Source organism: Gopherus flavomarginatus, chromosome 7 (assembly GCF_025201925.1).
Source record: "Gopherus flavomarginatus isolate rGopFla2 chromosome 7, rGopFla2.mat.asm, whole genome shotgun sequence".
In the NCBI taxonomy this organism is placed as follows: Eukaryota; Metazoa; Chordata; order Testudines; family Testudinidae; genus Gopherus; species Gopherus flavomarginatus.
Window position 1 is genome coordinate 59,606,798 of NC_066623.1, and position 17,288 is coordinate 59,624,085.

At 43.9% G+C, this 17,288-nt stretch overlaps 1 protein-coding gene across 9 annotated transcripts in view; it reads right to left on the reverse strand.

Annotated features, from left to right (window-relative positions):
* The window catches only part of ACBD6 (acyl-CoA binding domain containing 6), a 157,521-nt gene extending 140,985 nt beyond the window's left edge, over positions 1-16,536 (reverse strand). For all 9 annotated transcript variants that reach the window (XM_050963375.1, XM_050963377.1, XM_050963376.1 and 6 more), the window contains exons 1-3: positions 16,199-16,536; positions 5,121-5,185; positions 4,622-4,718 (exon numbers count right to left, since the gene is read on the reverse strand). In XM_050963375.1, the coding sequence (XP_050819332.1) occupies positions 4,622-4,718; positions 5,121-5,185; positions 16,199-16,384 (348 nt within the window). In that variant the 5' untranslated portion in view covers positions 16,385-16,536. The remainder of the gene's footprint in view (positions 1-4,621; positions 4,719-5,120; positions 5,186-16,198) is intronic.
* Positions 16,537-17,288: the final 752 nt, after the last annotated feature.

Below are 17,288 nucleotides of genomic sequence, written 5' to 3' on the forward strand. Positions count from 1 at the left end.
AATTCCTCTACTGTATTTTTTTTTTAATTATTTTAAAACAAGCTTTGAGTTTTAAATCTGAGAGGAATTTTTGTGATGGCATCATAAAACCCCTGAGAACAAAGGTTAAAAACACATTTTTAAAGTGTTTTTATGAAGTTTTAAAGGGAAAATATATATTAACATCTGAAAAGCTTTCTGGTAATGAAACACATTATGCTGTGAAATGGACTCTGAAGAGAATTTAAACCTGATAGTGCTCTCTATTAAAAAAAAAATGCTGGCAAATTTAATCCACCTTGAACAGCTAAACTTTTCATATTCCTAATAAGAGACCCTATATTTTCTCTCAACAAAGCCCATCAGACACACACAATTATTGTTTCTTGTTCACCAGCTACTTATAATGGGAAAAAAACTAAGAAACCTGGCCTACCAGTTGATCACATCAGGAGGAAAGAGACAGTGACTAAGCACCTAGTACTGTACACACAAATCTTTTTTTAAATTAAATTTAAAATTTGAAGACTATAATAACTTTATTATTATATTATCTTTCCACGACAAATATACCTTAGTTATTATAATGAATAGAGCTCCCTCTTGTGGCTGCAGGAAGGTGGACCTGGTGCAACAAAATCAGAGTCTACATGGCATGAGATCAACCCCAGAGAGATGAGAGAAGGGGAGGTCTGGTTCTCCTGTGTACCATTACTAACTTGGTTAAACAATAGCCAATTAATGGAAAATATCATGGTGTAGCTGCGCAGTCGCCCCACTCCAGCCCTGAAAGGGTTAAAAGCCAGCTATTGGAGAGGGCTGGGGCTGAGAGCCAATAAGAATAGGCTGATTGGTAAGGCAGCCACAGCTGGGGCCACACCCAATTAGGAGCCTGCTGGCCCTATAAAAGGTCTGTGAGCCAGGAGCTGGGTCAGTCTCTCTCTGGTACTTGGGAGAGAAGGACCTGGCTGCCTGGGAGCTCAGGGTACGAGTACGAGTACGGAGATGGAGATCTCCAGCCTAGCAAATTCCCCAGGTTGCGGGCCTTGCTAAAGGCCAAAACAGGTACTGGGGTTGCAAAGGTGCGGCCCAGGGTTAGGCAGAGGAAGCAGGTCCAAACTCCCCCTTGCCAATGATGAGTGGTTTACAGACTACAGTCTGCTCCAGTGAGCAGGAGCTGGATGATGACTGGCAGTAGCACCGGGGTCTGGGCAGGACATGGGGCCTGAGGCAGGTGAGCCACCAGCCAGCAGAGGACACTCTGGGCTGAAACTGAGCTAATTCCCAGGATAACCAGCAGGAGGTGTCACACGGGTGAGTCTTACTTCACTACACATGGGGACAAGAGGTTGCTGTTTAACATACTAATTAATAATTCTCTCCCTCATAACACCCTTTCCCTGCACAACTGCTGCAGAATGTAGCAACTTTCTCCTCTTCCCTGTTCTATTTTTGACCACCTTCCTCCAATGCAGAGCCTTCCTACTTTGTTCAACTGATCTCTGGCTCACTCACATGCAGTTTGCAAGGTAAGGGATACAATCAGGATATGAAATTCAGGGTCTAAGCTATGGAGAATGCACATCAAGACAGAAAGACTTACATTATTATCCCTATGTCATTTTCATTATTATACTTGTGAGTTCTGAAAGCAAACAGAAAATGCTTATTATCTTTAAAGTTTTGAAAAAGAAATTCAGTTACATATGTGACAGTCTAAAACACTTAGATCTGCTGAAATGTTAGGGCAAAAACACCTATTGAAAGGAAATCCATATATCCTCAAACCACTCCTTTTTGTGGTTTCAAAGCTGTAAGGATACTAAAATCTGCTGGACACCAGCATTCACTCCTGGCTGAAATTGGCAAGGTAAGACAATTTGGGCCCTACCTGCCTTAAGAGTAACCCCCTTTCAGAGTCTATCATTGCTCCTCAAACCCTTCAAACATTTCTATGACTGAAAACAAAAGAAAAAAGAAGGCATGGATGAGTGTGAAACTCACAGTAAACAAGCCTGTGAACTAATGCTTTGAACCACTATACAGACCGAGCCCATTTCTCTCCTGACAGGACTCTCAAAGTCACACAACATTTACAAATACGATTTTAAAAAAGTCTCACCAGTATACTATGCAGCTTTGCTGCTGTTCAATTCAGTTCCCAGCGGACAAGGATCCACAATGCAAAAACCACTACCACTTATTAGCAGTCCCAGAGGCACCAAGGATTAAATAAGGTTGGTGACTGAACTCCCTTTCCTGGTCAATGGGCTGGATGAGTGACAACGCCTGCTCTCTCTGTGAATAGTGGAGTTCAGTCTCCAGGGATATCCATTCAACACCCTTTCCCAGTACTGAATTCATATGCTTTTTAAAAAATTAATTTTGAAAGAAAGTGTCATGATTGACTCCTCAGGGAAAGGGCTCTGAATTGGCACAATCAAGACAGGTCCATTTTTAAGTCTAACGCTTTGCATGGTGCACTTTAAATTCTTCACCTCATAGATACTGCAATCAATGAAAGTACCTCCAACAGCTGTATTAGCGTGACCAGAACATATGCTGATTTCTGCTTATTCACCTTCCACTAAGGAGTGAAGAGGATAGATATGTGCAGCGCATGACACTGGGAGGAGTAATCATGCTCAGACGCACTCATTCTTTGCCAGGAAAAAGTGCCAGAATTCCACCTCCATCATTTACTGCATGGTTCGATTTTTAGACATTTTGAAAAACAAAGTCGATTCTTGAATTCATGTCCTAGGTTCTTGCTGCAGAGTACCACCATACAAATCAGAACCGGCCACCAAAAGAGGATGAGCATTCCACATTCCGTGACATTTCAGTGGGAAGATTTCTATTTATCAATAGAAGCTACATTACAGCGATTGCATCCATAAGGATATAGAAAGGGTTTCCCCCCTACTTTATGAATAATACTTGAGCTGCAAGGTGTTTTTGTTCATTCAGGCTTTTAACTGATCAATATTTATTGGATTTTTTCCTTATTTTGCATGGATGTTTTAGGTTGGACAAGATTTTATGTAAGATAGAGCACGGCAAATCACTTTGACTTTTGTATGCTAATGGGATTGTGCAGTCCAGAGTTATTTTTCTAGAGATGCTCTATAGTTCTTTTCATCCTCCAGACACTTTGCAAATATTAACTAATTCTCACAGCATGCTTCTGAGACAGAGGAGTATTAGCATCCTCATTTTAAAGATGGGGAAGCTGAGCTACAGCCACAGATGTCCCACATCTACCCTAAAGCCACAGGAGGCATCAAAACCAGAATTAGAACTCAAGTTCTTGGTTCCAAGTCTTGTGCTCAGACAAGAACTCTCTTTCCTAAGGTAGAGGAGCAACAGAACCACAAATTTTCACCATCATAAAATCAACATGCCTGAAGTAGGTATTTTTAAAAGGTGGTATATAAAAAAAAAAAAAAAGATGTAGACGTTCCACAGTTCCCTGTAATTCTAAGTCAAACAAAGTACAGCCCAGGCAACCGTCCTGCCTGGCCCTTGAGCTCCCTGTCGGGAAGGCTAGTCCCCGGCCCCTCGCCCACAGCCTCAGCTCACTGTGTCGCCAGCACTCTGGGCAGCAGGGCTGCGAGAGCCATTGGGTGCAGTGTATTAAATTGGTCCCCAGGGGAATGTATTACTTTCAGAGCACCAGGACTGGCACCCTGAAGTAGTACACTATAAGTTGCACATTCCTACAGGGAGCAATTTAATACACTACACCCAGGTAGGGAAGGCTGTGCCTCCCCAAACAGCCTGGCCCCCTCCCCCTATCTGCTCCCTCCCACTTCCTGCCCCCGGACTGCCCGCCTCAGAACCTCCAACTCTGGGTGACCAGACAGCAAGTGTGAAAAATCAGGACAGGGGTGGGGGGCAATAGGAGCCTATATAAGAAAAAGACTCAAATCAGGACTGTCCCTATAAAATCGGGACATCTGGTCACCCTACCCAACCCATCCAACCTCCCCTGTTCCTTGTCCCTGGGACCCCCCTACCCCAACCTCCGCCCCAGAACCCCACCCTCTAGCCAATCCCCCCGTCCCGACTGCCCCACCCCCATCCACACCCCAAACCCGTCAGGCCCCCTGGGACTCCCACGCCTATCCAACTGCCCCCCCGAACCTCCTGCTCCCTGCCCCCTTACTCTGAGCAGCATGGTACCAGGACTGGCAGCTGTAAGTACTACACCATAAGTAGCACATTACTACAGGGAGCAATTTAATACACCCAGCCCTCCATCCAGTTTTGGCACCCCGATGTGGCCCTCAGGCCAAAACGTTTGCCCACCCCCTGCTGTAAAGACTACTGTATTTTTGATGCTATAATGGTGCCCAGGTAAGAGAGACACCTGTTTAAAAAATAATGTTCCTCTTAAAAGGAGACAATGCCTATACACCAGAGAGACTATGAAACCCTTAAATATCTGATAAAGTAATAAACCTGGTGGCTGAAATAGTCTTTAAAACTACTCTAAGACGTTATGTTTCCAGTGCAGTGAATTAACTTTTCCTGGAGCTCTTTTTAGATGAAGACCTGATGCAAATATTCAGATGTGCAATTAAAAAAAAAAAAGTGTTTAAATAACATGCAGAAATCAATTTATTTCCATTTATCCTACCTGAGGATTCCAACTGGGATCCAGTTTCTTCACTGTGGCAATGTATTCTTGCATAGCCTGGTGGGGACTTGAATCTCTCAGCGCTTTCCACGCTTCCCTGGGGTACAGAGAAAAACATAAATGGCCCACTCAATAGAACGGATACATCTGCCTCTTATTCATTGTCACCACGAAACAGCGATCAGGCCTAACGCAAGCCTACCTTCATACTTCCTGGAAAAGGAAAGACATCTTTTACCCAGTTTTGAAGCCATCAGTCCTCTAGTCAGGCTTAAAAAAAACTCCTTCACCCACTCGTATTTATTTGTTGCTGATTAAACCAATACAACAGTAAATTAGCAGACCACCACTACCATTTTAAGAATTCCCTAAAGGATTATTTTAATCATTAAGAAAGAGATACATGCAAAGTAATATTCTAGTTCAAGCAATCTAAAAGATGTGACCAAAAATAAAAATTTCTGATTTTATTTTAAAAATTGCAAGGATTTCCTCTTACCATTTCTGCTTTCCTTCAAAATCAAAGAAGCTGGGCTTGGGAGTGTTACAGTTTCCAAATTTGACCTAAAGAAGAAAAATTTCCTTTGTTACAATGAATGGTACAGAGGGATAAAGTTTAATTTATCATTATAATTTGTTAGCCAATTCATAGCAGCAAATATCCAGATTTATTACACCTCTTGATTTCAGAGCAAATTTATACTTCTGTCTGATTGACAATTATTAGCCTCATATCTCCCCAGAAAACCTCTCAACTCCATATCTTTTTATTTTAACAGTCTCACACAGCTATTGGCAAATTGGCCTTTGTTATTTTCTGTACAGCATACAGAGATGGAATTCTGATTTGCAGATAATTTGTTCTGCAGGTATTACCCAGCAGGTGATGCTGCAGAGTAATTTTCACTTAAAAAGAGTGAAGGAAGGTCCACTTTTGAGGAAAATCACCTTCCTTGTCCTGTTGGCAGAAAAACGCCAGAAAAGAAAGGAAAGACAATGGTCACGCAGCAATCGTGATCCAATCCTGTCTTCCAACACCACCTGCAATGTCTGCCAACGAGCCTGCGGATCAAGAATCGGACTCTTCAGTCACCAAAGGACCCATGAAAAATAAAAGCTGTGAAAGATCATCCTTGAGGGATCGCAAACAATGTATATTACTCATCTGTATAGCTCATCCTCAACAAGACTAAAGAAAAATCCGTTTGATATTAGGGAATGTAGGGACACAGCTAAACCACATATTATGATTATTCATTAAGGATGAAATTCATCTTCTTCTGCACAAAACACTAAATAAGTGGGCTATGTTTAATTGCCTTTGATAGCCATGCTGAATACAAAGATGACAAACTTCAGTGGAGTCCACATGATCTCCAGATTTCCTCCAGAAGCAACTAGGAGCATGGTAGCCAGAGCAGATACACCAGAAATGGGAAGTGAGTCAAGGTTGGAGGTGGTTGGGATGGTTCAGTTAGTCAGAAAGAGGAAAAATAGTAAATTGTGGAGTAGAGGATGGAGTTGTAGCTAGAAAGAAAGGATTCATTACAGGACAGTGAGGCAAGAGGGGAAAAAAAGGCTAGAGAATAGAGGTATAGGAAGTGTTAATGGACTGCAGTTCATGGAAGCATTATGAGTTACGGGTAGTAAGTGAATAAACAATCTTGAAAGAGATAAGATTGGGATGATAACATTCTAGAAGGGGTGCAGTGGACTCCACATGTAGACACAGAAGGCCTGTGTCTCATTTACGTAAAGACCCTTTTAAACTGATATGGTAGCATAAAGATGGCCACTACAAAGCCCACAAGTACATTTAATGTCTCTTTAACAATAGCAGAATGGTGTAAAGAGGCCTTAGTGTAAGTGAGACTGAGGGCTTGTATACACTTACATTTTATAGCACTCTAACTTGTGGGTTCAGGGATGTGAAATCACCTCCTTAAGCACAGCAAGTCTGAGCGCTTTAAAGCACTAGTGTAGACAGGCTCCCAGCGCTGGGAGCCGTGCTCCCAGCGCTGGGAGCCGTGCTCCCAGCGCTCGGAGCTTATCCACTCGTGGAGGTGGATTACCAGGAGCACTGGGAGAGCTCTCTCCCAGCACTCACGCATGACCACACTGAGGGTATGGCTACATTTGGAATTTCAAAGCGCTGCCGGGGCAGCGCTGCGGGAGCGCTGCCGGGGCAGCGCTTTGAAGTGTGAGTGTAGTCAGAGCGGCAGCGCTGGGAGAGAGCTCTCCCAGCCCAGCGCTGCATGTAAACCACATCCCTTACGGGTGTAGCGTGCAGTGCTGGGAGCCACGCTCCCAGCGCTGCTGCCCTGATTACACTGACGCTTTACAGCGCTGTATCTTGCAGCGCTCAGGGGGGTGTTTTTTCACACCCCAGTTGCAGCGCTGTAAAGTGTGAGTGTAGCCAAGGCCTCAGACTTCAAAGCACTGCCGTGGGAGCATTCCCGCAGCAGCGCTTTGAAGTTTCCAGTGTAAACATAGCCTCAGACTCAGGATATTTTTCCACATGAAGATGTATTCATAGTAGGGCTGTCAATTAACCACAATTAACTCAAAAATTAATCATATTAATCAGTTTTAATCACACTGTTAAACAATAGAATACCAATTGAAATTTATTAAATATTTGAGGTTTTTCTACATTTTCAAATATATTGATTTCAATTATAACAGACTACAAAGTGTCCACTGCTCACTTATTATAAATATTTGCACTGTAAAAATGAACAGTATTTTTAAATTACCTCTTACAAATACTGTAGCGTGATCTCTTTATTGTGAAAGTGCAACTTACAAATGTACATTTTTTTGTTGTTACATAACTGCACTCAAAAACAACCAATGCAAAACTTTAGAGCCTACAAGTCCACTCAGTCCTACTCCTTGTTCAGCCATTCGCTAAGACAAACAAGTTTGCTTACATTTACAGGAAATAATGCTGCCTACTTCTTATGTACAATGTCACCAGAAAGTGAGAAGACATGTTCACATGGGACTTCTGTAGCCGGCATTGCAAGGTATTTACGTGCCGGATATGCTAAACATTCATATGCCCCTTTATGTTTTGGCCACCATTCCAGAAGACATGCTTCCATGCTGATAATGTTAATTAAAAAAATAAGGTGTTAATTAAATATGTGACTGAATGCCTTTGGGGAGAATTGTATGTCTCCAGCTTTATTTCACCCACATTCTGCCATATATTTTATGTTATAGTAGTCTCAGCTGATAACTCAACACATGTTCATTTTAAGAACACCTTCACTGCAGATTTGACAAAACACAAAGAAGGTACCAAAGTGAGATTTCTAAAGAGAGCTGCAGCACTCGACCCAAGATTTAAGAATCTGAAGTGCCTTTCAAAATCTGAGTGGGGCGAGGTGTGGAGCATGCTTTCAGAAGTCTTAAAAGAGCAACACTCCCGGTGTGGAAACTACAGAACCTGAACCATCAAAAAAGAAAATCAACCTTCTGCTGGTGGCATCTGACTCAGATGATGAAAATGAACATGCGTTGGTCTGCACTGCTTTGGACCGTTATCGAGCAAAACCCATCATCAGCATGGAGGCATGTCCTCTGGAATGGCAGTTGAAGCATGAGGGGACATGTGAATTTTTAGTGCATCTAGCATGTAAGTATCTTGTGATGCTGGCTACAACAGTGCCATGTGAATGCCTGTTCTCACTTTCAGGTGACATTGTATGTAAGAAGTGGGCAGCAGCATCTCCTGCAAATGTAACCAAACTTGTTTGTCTGAGTGACTGGCTGAACGAGAAGTGGGACTGAATGGACTTGTAGGCTCTAAAGTTTTACATTGTTTTGTTTTTTAATGCAGTTTTTTTGTACATTCTACATTTGTACGCTCAACTCTCATGATAAAGAGATTGCACTACAGTACTTGTAAGAGGTGAACTGAAAAATACTATTTCTTTTGGGGGGGTTACAGTGCAAATACTTGTAATCAAAAATAAATATAAAGTGAGCACTGTGCACTTTGTATTGTTATAAATAAAATGAATACATTTGAAAATGTATAGAACATCCAAAAATATTTAAATAAATGGTTTTCTATTATTGTTTAACAGCACGATTAATTGCGAAAAATGTTTTAATCGCTTGACAGCCCTAGTTCATAGCTATAAGGAATGCAGAGGAAGACTTGCAGTTCCTTTCCTTTATTTGACTGAAGTCCAACAGCTGCCTTTCAGTAATAGGGTCACTTACAAAGGGAATACAGTGCATTCCCCAAAACTTATTCCAGCCTGGGACACTGGCTGGTCCACATCCAGAGCTCACACTGAAGGTAACAGGAGATCCATGCATAGGGCAACTACAGGATCACAGTCTGGGTGAGGAAGAGAGACTGACGGGCACAAATTCTTTGAGCCCTAGTTCAGGAGGAGTTAAAAGCATAATTTTTCCTGAGAGGAATCAGGGAGCATAGAATAAGGAATGGCGGGTAGTAAACAAAATACACGTTGGTCTATATCTCTGTAATTAATTTACCTGTACCCATTAATATTACATTTGGATTTACAGACCCTATCATTAGAGGATAAAAACACCAAAGATTAGGAGAATGTTGATGCCCAGCTCTCTGATTATTGGTGTCTGCATAAAAACAAGGAATTTTCACATCCATTTTGATGAACAATGGATTTACAGAAAATGAAACATGGACTTAATCACTTTTTTGTTTTTTAAAATGTTCCTGCATTGGTAACCAAACATTTCAGAACTCCAATTAAAAAGCCACTCTTTAATCACTTATAAATAACTGTATCACAAACTCAGACTCCCAGCTAAGGCATATTTCTACACCAGAGGCCAAGTCAGAGTAGCCGTACTGATGCAAACAGGAATAATCCCCTTGAAAGCAACTGTTATAGTAAGTCTCCCTAATGCAGGGCAAAATCCAGGATAAACAAAATATGGGAAGGACTGGGATGTTTAAATGAACCTGAAGTAAACTTGGGCACTCATTTTTCAGAGATCATGACAACCTGTTAGTCAGACATTGCTAGTTAAGCAAAAATCAAGCTGCATCCATCAAACTAGTATAAAACACTTGCTGCTCAGCCAACTAAACTGCCTGATCAGCTAATGATTCCCCACCTTAAGAGGTTGCTTTATGCTGCATCTGCAATCATCAATCATGCCTCTTTTTAAAAAAAAAACAAAAAAAAAACAAAAAAAAACACTTAGATGTGGAAGTTGCAGTAATTTTATTTAGATTTTTATGGAAAAGGAATAGGTTGTTTTGTTTTTTTTAAATGAAGACGTTTTCTAAAATATGTGTTTTACTGTTTCATGGTAAACGTCACCAGTTTGAATCACAGGGTTTCTCAGCTGGCCTTCAGATCAAGGTACTTTGTTAAAACAGGTTTCTGCCTGATGGGAAGTTATATATAATTTCATTTAACTGTTGTCAGCCCTATCTTATGCAGACTATGATTTAGATTGTGTTTCAAACAATTTTCTCTTGCACTCTGAGACACTGAGTACATTTTCACAAAATTGAAAAATATAAATGAAATATGATCTACCATCAAAACAGAACACTCCAACCTGGCCATTCTCTAGCCCAATATCCCAAGTGCACACAAAACAGTCAACAACTCAGAGAAAGTTACATACTTTTCCTAACACTTTAATTATTATTTAAGATCTTCTTCAAAACCTGACAATAGTTTCTCCTCTTTAAATTTGACATTTCTTCTTTTCCTCCCTGCTGTGCAATAACATCAGCACTACTGATGCCAACAGAGATACAATACTACAAAATGATCTGCAAAAGAAAAATGTTTTTGCCCTTGCTGTTTTTTTATGCTATATTAAATTGGCTTACAAGAGTTTTCTCCAAAAATAAAGAAGGGGTGGGGGGGGGGGGAAGAGCACTGCTTGATTTTTTACATTAAAAATATCAGCTCTTTACTTAACACATTTTTCTGGGCAACTCCCTGAAAAATTGAAGAACTAATGGGATTCTGACATTACATGAGACTGAAACTGGAGCAGTCAAGAATGGAAGGATTTTTAGTTAGAATGTTTAACTTGAATTCCTGACAAATAATTGGGAGAAAAGCATCTGTGAAGGATTCAGCCCTCTTGTCCCTAAAGCTGAAAGTTAAGAAAGCTTTTTCTACAAAGCTAGCAGAAAGACATGAGCTCCAAATATTATTTCAAGTCAGAGGTTCCTATACTATTGTCCATGGAGGGCTGACTGGTCACTTGGTGCTGGGCCCTCCTTGTTTCAAGTTGATAAACTGCATTAAAAGACAGCCCAAATACATTAAATACTTCCCTGATATCACTTTTCAATGCAAGCCATTCCTGTTCTTGCCATAGCGATGTTATATGATCGTAAATCACGGGGAGATGATCCATGCGATTTTGAATGGGAGGGGAGGGATCCATGAGTCTCTATTAAGCTATGGTCCATGCCATGAAAAAGCTTGAGAAGCTCCAGTTCATGTCAAACAATCATGGGCTGTGGTTTGTTTTCTTTACATTACTCAACTGAAGTAGATTGTAAAGCAACTGATATCCAGACTGCAGGTTATTCCCCACCAAATCATAAATTCTTTTAGGCAAGTCAGACTTGGACCCTAGCTCCAGAGTTCGATAGTACAGCTTTGAATGTAGACCTGAACCATACTGGGACCATATGTATGCAATTAGCTGACCAAGAGACCACAATTTCCTAGGCAGAAATGGAATTTCTTCATGTAGTTTGGCCTGCACTGAAAGGGCAGCTGAAGAAAAGCCTCACTAAACTGCACTGACTAGTGGGGTGGGCCTAAATTCAGATCAATCAGGGTTGCAAACTAGCAAGTACAGGGATGGACAGGAGAAGCATAAGCTTTACCTGCCAGTTAGTAAGGGTCCTAAGCCCTGAATGCCAAGGAGGGATCAAGAGGTAACATGGTGTTCTCCACTAGATCAGGGAGAATAATGTCACTCATATTGACTCAGACCAAGCACAACAGTAGCGCTACAATAAACTGTAAGCCCCCCACAAAAAAATCTGTTTTCAGTACAAACTTGTGGTTTAATCATCTTCTATTGTCCCTGAAAAATCATCACATGGAAGCATTTCCTGCACCCATCAGTGTGAGCCCTGTTTTGCTGAGTGCGGGATTTTAATACTTGAATTTTGTCTGACCACCCCATCATTTAGATCAGTGCTTCTCAAAGCCAGTCCGCCGCTTGTTCAGGAAAGCCACTGGCAGTCTGGGCCGGTTTGTTTACCTGCCGCGTCTGCAGGTTCGGCCGATCGCGGCTCCCACTGGCTGCACGGTTTGCCGTCCCAGGCCAATGGGGGCTGCAGGAAGCAGTGTGGGCAGAGGGATGTGCTGATCGCCCTTCCCACAGCCCCCATTGGCCTAGAGCGGTGAACCGCGGCCAGTGGGAGCTGCGATCGGCCAAACTTGCAGACATGGCAGGTAAACAAACCAGCCCAGACTGCCAGGGGATTTCCCTGAACAAGCGGCGGCCCAACTTTGAGAAGCACTTATTTAGACAGTTATCAGGAGAGCCTTCTTCAAATACTGCAGCTCTTTCACTGAGTATGATCACTCAAGAGTAAGGCTGCAAGTTTGTCATGGAGGTCATGGAAGTCACAGATTCCATGACTTTCCGTCATCTCCATGACTTCTGCAGCAGCCAGTGCGCCTGGCTCAGGGACAACGCACAGGCCACTGCTGAGACAGTCTCAGGCCACCACGTCCCCCAGCAGCAGAATTTGGGTGTGAGAGGGGCAGGGGCACCAGACGGGGCAAGGCGGGCTCTGGGCGGTGCTTACCCGGGGGGAGGGCTCCTGAGAAGCTGCGACATCCCCCTTGCTCAGCTGCTTGGCAGAGGCATGGCCAGGAAGCACTGCATGCTGCCTCCACCCAGAGTGCTGGTTTCACAGCTCCCATTGGCTGGGAACCATGACCAATGGGAGCTGCAGGGATGGTGCCTGCAGGCAGAGGCAGTGTGCATGGCAGCCTGGCCAAGCCTCCACCTAGGAGCTGAGAAAGGTGGGGATGCTGCTGTTTCCAGGGAGCCTCCCAGGTTAAGTGCTGCCCAGAGCCTGCCTCACCCCTTCCCATGCCCCAAACCCCTCCCACACCCAAACTCTTCTGCTGCTGGGGGCACGGAGCCAAGTAGGGAGCCTGCTGGCCCAGCCAACTCCCCCCCAGCACCAGTGGGGGACTGCTTCCCCCCTCCCCCAGCAGCCTGGACACCGTCCTTCTGTACCCTTGGGGCCCCAGGCAGTCCCTCCACACACATGAATTTTTGTTTACTGCCTGTGACTTTTACTAAAAATACCTGTGAGTAAAACGTAGCCTTACTCATGAGGCACTGGACTCTTGTCAACTAGTTATTCTATTTCTACTTTGGATACTTATATGGCCCCCATTACTGCAGTGCCTGAGCACCTCACAATCTTTAATGCATTTATCCTCACAACACCAATTTTACTGCTGGGGAACAGAGAGACTAAATGACTTGCCCAAGGTCACACAGGAAGTCTGTGGCAGAGCAGCGTTCTGACACCAGGTCTCCAGAGTCCTAGGCTAGCACCCTTATCCACAGCACAATTCTTCCTCTCTTACTGAAGTTCAGCCCTAGCAGGCCCTGGCAACATTGTCTCACTAGGGCCAACAACTGAACAGTTCCCTTATTCTCAAGCTTCTGACACACAAACAAAATTGCAGATAAAAATTAATAAAAATCTGAAACTGACTCCAATAAAAGGTAGTAAAACTACAGGAGAAAGTTTATATATCTAAATAGTTTTAGATAAATAATGTACAGTATTTTAACAGAGAACTAGGCTGTTACTGTCATCTCTTTTATGGTGGTGTTGCCTCTTAAATCAAAGCCTTTTGTGACTAGAAATATTGACTGGAGGACAGACAAGGATGTCAAATCAGGGACAGCAGACAGATCTAAGTCAGCACCTTTTGCACACAAGTAATACTATTGTCCACTGGATAATACATTAGCAGCCTATTATGCATATTGATATGACTCCTGTGACTAGAAAGAGGTTGTGTTAAGTACTGCAGTTTTGTCTTAAATCACAAAATCAACCAAAAAAATTGAAGTTAACAGGGCTTGATCCTGCAGCAGCTTGCGCTTGCAAGACTCCCTCTGACTTTAACTGGAGTGATTCCTACCTCTGCAAAATGTAGGCTCTGTCCTTAACCAGTCCCACTGTGTCTAGGCAATGCGAAACACAGAGTCTTCTATAAGGTTAGTACTAATGCACATGCTCAAACACAGGAGGATGAGGTAAGAACAGAATGGAAGTCTTGCCTACATACATTCTGGACTCTGGAGGCAAGACACTTACAAGATTTTTTTTTTTTTTAAAGTACAGAGGAGTCGCATCTTATGGGGTTACATTCCGCTTTCAGCGCGTAAAGCGAAAAATGTGTTTAGTCAAAATTACATTGAGTGTAATGGCGGGAGGAATCGCCTGCACTACAGAAACAGTATTTAAATTGTTATTTTTCTCTTTTTTTTGTTTTTGCCGACCACACAAAGCTGAATTCGTGCATGTTAAATGCGCATGAGACTCGCCTGTATATTTGTTCTGTAATTAGTTGCATACACGATAACCCAAAATGATACTGTTAATGCATATGGTCAACAAGACACAGCAGATTATGTTGTTACTCTCTAGGAGCAATCAAAAGCATTGCACACACCTCTCTGGCAGCAGTCTAAAACCTCAGCTATTGAAACATGTGGTGACTCAATGCAGTTAGCAGCCCCCTTTTGCTTGGAACAAATCGAGGGTTTGTGAAAACAATTTCTGAAGCATTTCCTCCTAATAATTTCAAGCTAAACAACATTAAGCGCCTCATTTCTCGTCTCACAACTGGCAATGAGAAATCCCCTGGAGCCCAATATCAGATGTCAATGTAACCATAAAGCTGATATACTGTACTGTATTCCCTTTGCAACCCAGTGGAGCTATGAAACACTTAAGATAGTATGAGAAGCTCACACTGTGAGCAACAGAACTCTCCTGGACCCTCCAGGGTTTGTTAAGCGTTTACATAGGCAGGACTATATCCACAGTTGGACAGCATCAACATGGTAACAACAGCAACTATTTACATGGAAACGCAATAGTAGGTATTTTAGTTATTTCTAATGCAGTAAGCATTTGCCCTAAACAAAAACAAACAAACAAAAAACATATTGTCTACTTATACTCCTCATTTCATCTCACATTCCAATCTGTTCTATCTTCTCATGTTCCCTGCCATCTGATCATCAACTCCTTAACCTCTCCACAAGATTCCCAGTGCTTGTCTCCTGCTGTCTAGGACAGGCTACCCAGGTATCCAGTCTTCTTTTTAAGCACACTATCTGATCCCTTCACTGCTGCACACTCATCTCCTGCTGGTGACTGGCAGTTTCACTCACACTGGAGGTTGCAGAGAGCAGCTCCTTTCATCCTCTAATACAGCAGTAGTCCCAAACAGAGGCAGCTAGGTTAGCAGTCCCTCCTCATTTCCTGCTCCTTTTACAGTCCAAAGGTTGGACACCTGTAGAAGCAGCAGAAAACACAGAAAAGACCAAGCAACGTGTGACCAGATAGCTCTTCAATGGACTACTTATGTGCTCAAAGCTTAGCCTGATTGGGGCCTAAATCAGTGCCTTATATCTGATGCAGGTGATGGAAAGTCTATCTGCTGCATGGTCTTTAATGAGAAGGGGGTCTTAATTTAGGTCATGATAGAGAGACATCTGTTATAAAACTGTCTCAGTTGGCACTCTCCTTCCATGTTGTCAGTTTCAATACATGGTCTGGTTGAACATGGAAATACCCTCTTATCCTTACAGGTAATTCCTGAAACCACTTGAGAAACGTTGCTGTGGAAAAGTTAGTACTGCCAGTGCTCTTTCATTCAAAGGCCCCAGTCCTGCAGTAGGATCCGCATGGGTGAACCCTTGCTCTCACATGGAGCTCCATTAACTTCAGAGAGTTCTTCACATTCACAAGGGTCCTAAAGTAACAAAAGCTAACTTGTGCTCTGCCATCAACTGATGGTGGCTGATCTCCACCTCACCCTACATCCAGCCTGAAGTGACAGCTAACACATGGCCCCCACCAGACCGGACAAAGGTTGAAATACCACTCAGAGCCATGCACAAGCAGCAGTATCAACCCCAAGCATTGAACAGTCAAGAGTCAGGCCTCCCCCACAAACAAAACAACAACAAAACCCCACAATATTTCGTTATAACGAGGAAATTTTAAAATAAATAAATGCACAAGAATTTTTGTCCTTTACTTTCCAGCTCCAGGGCCTTTAGGGCACCCTGGGACCCCGTTTTCCAGCTTCTCTCTGCAAGCACGAGGCCTGAGATTCCCTCAGAGCCACGGTGCTCCTGGGCTTTAGGCAGGACCCACAATCTTGGGACACTCGCGGTGCACTGGCGAAGGCGTGGGAGCGCTCAGCAGACCCTGCCTCAGCGTGCCCGGCGCTGGACAGAGGCGGGGAATCGTGAGGGAAGCGCTAGAAGGGGGAGTCACCGCCCCAGTCCGGCCCTTACCTGCTTGTACCTGGCGTACAGGTAGAGGAGCTGCTCCCTGGTGGCCACCTGCATCAGCCCCGGCAGTCGCTCGGCCGCCCGCTCGAACTGCTCCGCCAGGGCCCGGGCCTCCTCCTCCGGCCCGGCCGACTCCTCCCCGGAGCTCGGCTCCCCGCCGCTGTTGCCGGCTGGGAAAGGGGAAGCCATGGCCAGCCCGGCCACCCCCTCCCTCACTGCATCGCGGTCCGTCGGCCGCTCCGTCCTCTCCCGCGGCGGCCCGCCTCTGCCGGTAACTGCCGCTGGGCGCAGCGGGGTCCCGGGCCAGGGCGCAGGTTGCGCCTCTCCAGGGACTCGGTGCAGCGCTGCTAACGGCGCGGGCGGAAACGCGGCCACCACAACGGAGGTTCCGCCGCGCGGGGAGTCCCTACTCCTGCGTGCGGGAGGGCGGGGGCTGGTAAGGCGCTGAGAGCCTGGCGTGGGGGCTGCTCTTTGTCTGCTGGGATACGGGACAGTGTCTGCTGTTCGGAGTAAGGAGCCCAGGGCAGCAGCCTGCTTGGGACCCTCTGAAACAAATTGGTGGCTTCCTAGTGCACATGTACCTACATAACCACAACCACCCATTAGCACAGCTGGTGCTCTTGAGACTTCAAAATCCCCTTAGCCCTTGAGGTGACATCTCAGGACATGACGATTCACGTAGGTTTTTCTAGAACGTTACGTGCTAATTTTTCCGGCACAAATACACGAAAAGAGAAGAATCTGCCAAAACATTCTAGTATACTATATGTCACGTGATACTGTAATCTAGAAATGCTATGGGATGCGATGTAGGGTGCACCAAGAGCCCAATTACTACTTAAGGGCTGACTGTAAAAAGCTACTTTACACAAACAGGTGGCTTCTCACACAAAGGTGGTACCATTTCTAGAAATGCTGAGCCAGTCAATTTAAAGAAGATTTAGGGATTTATCATGAGATGTTTTTCCTTAAAAACCTAGCTAAATAAACAAGGCTCTACATTGGGTTAATCTGACGCTGTTGATAATATTTGCTAAACACTCATGCATGTTTGAGTGGGACAAGATGCAGTCCAATGTATAATCTCTGGAGA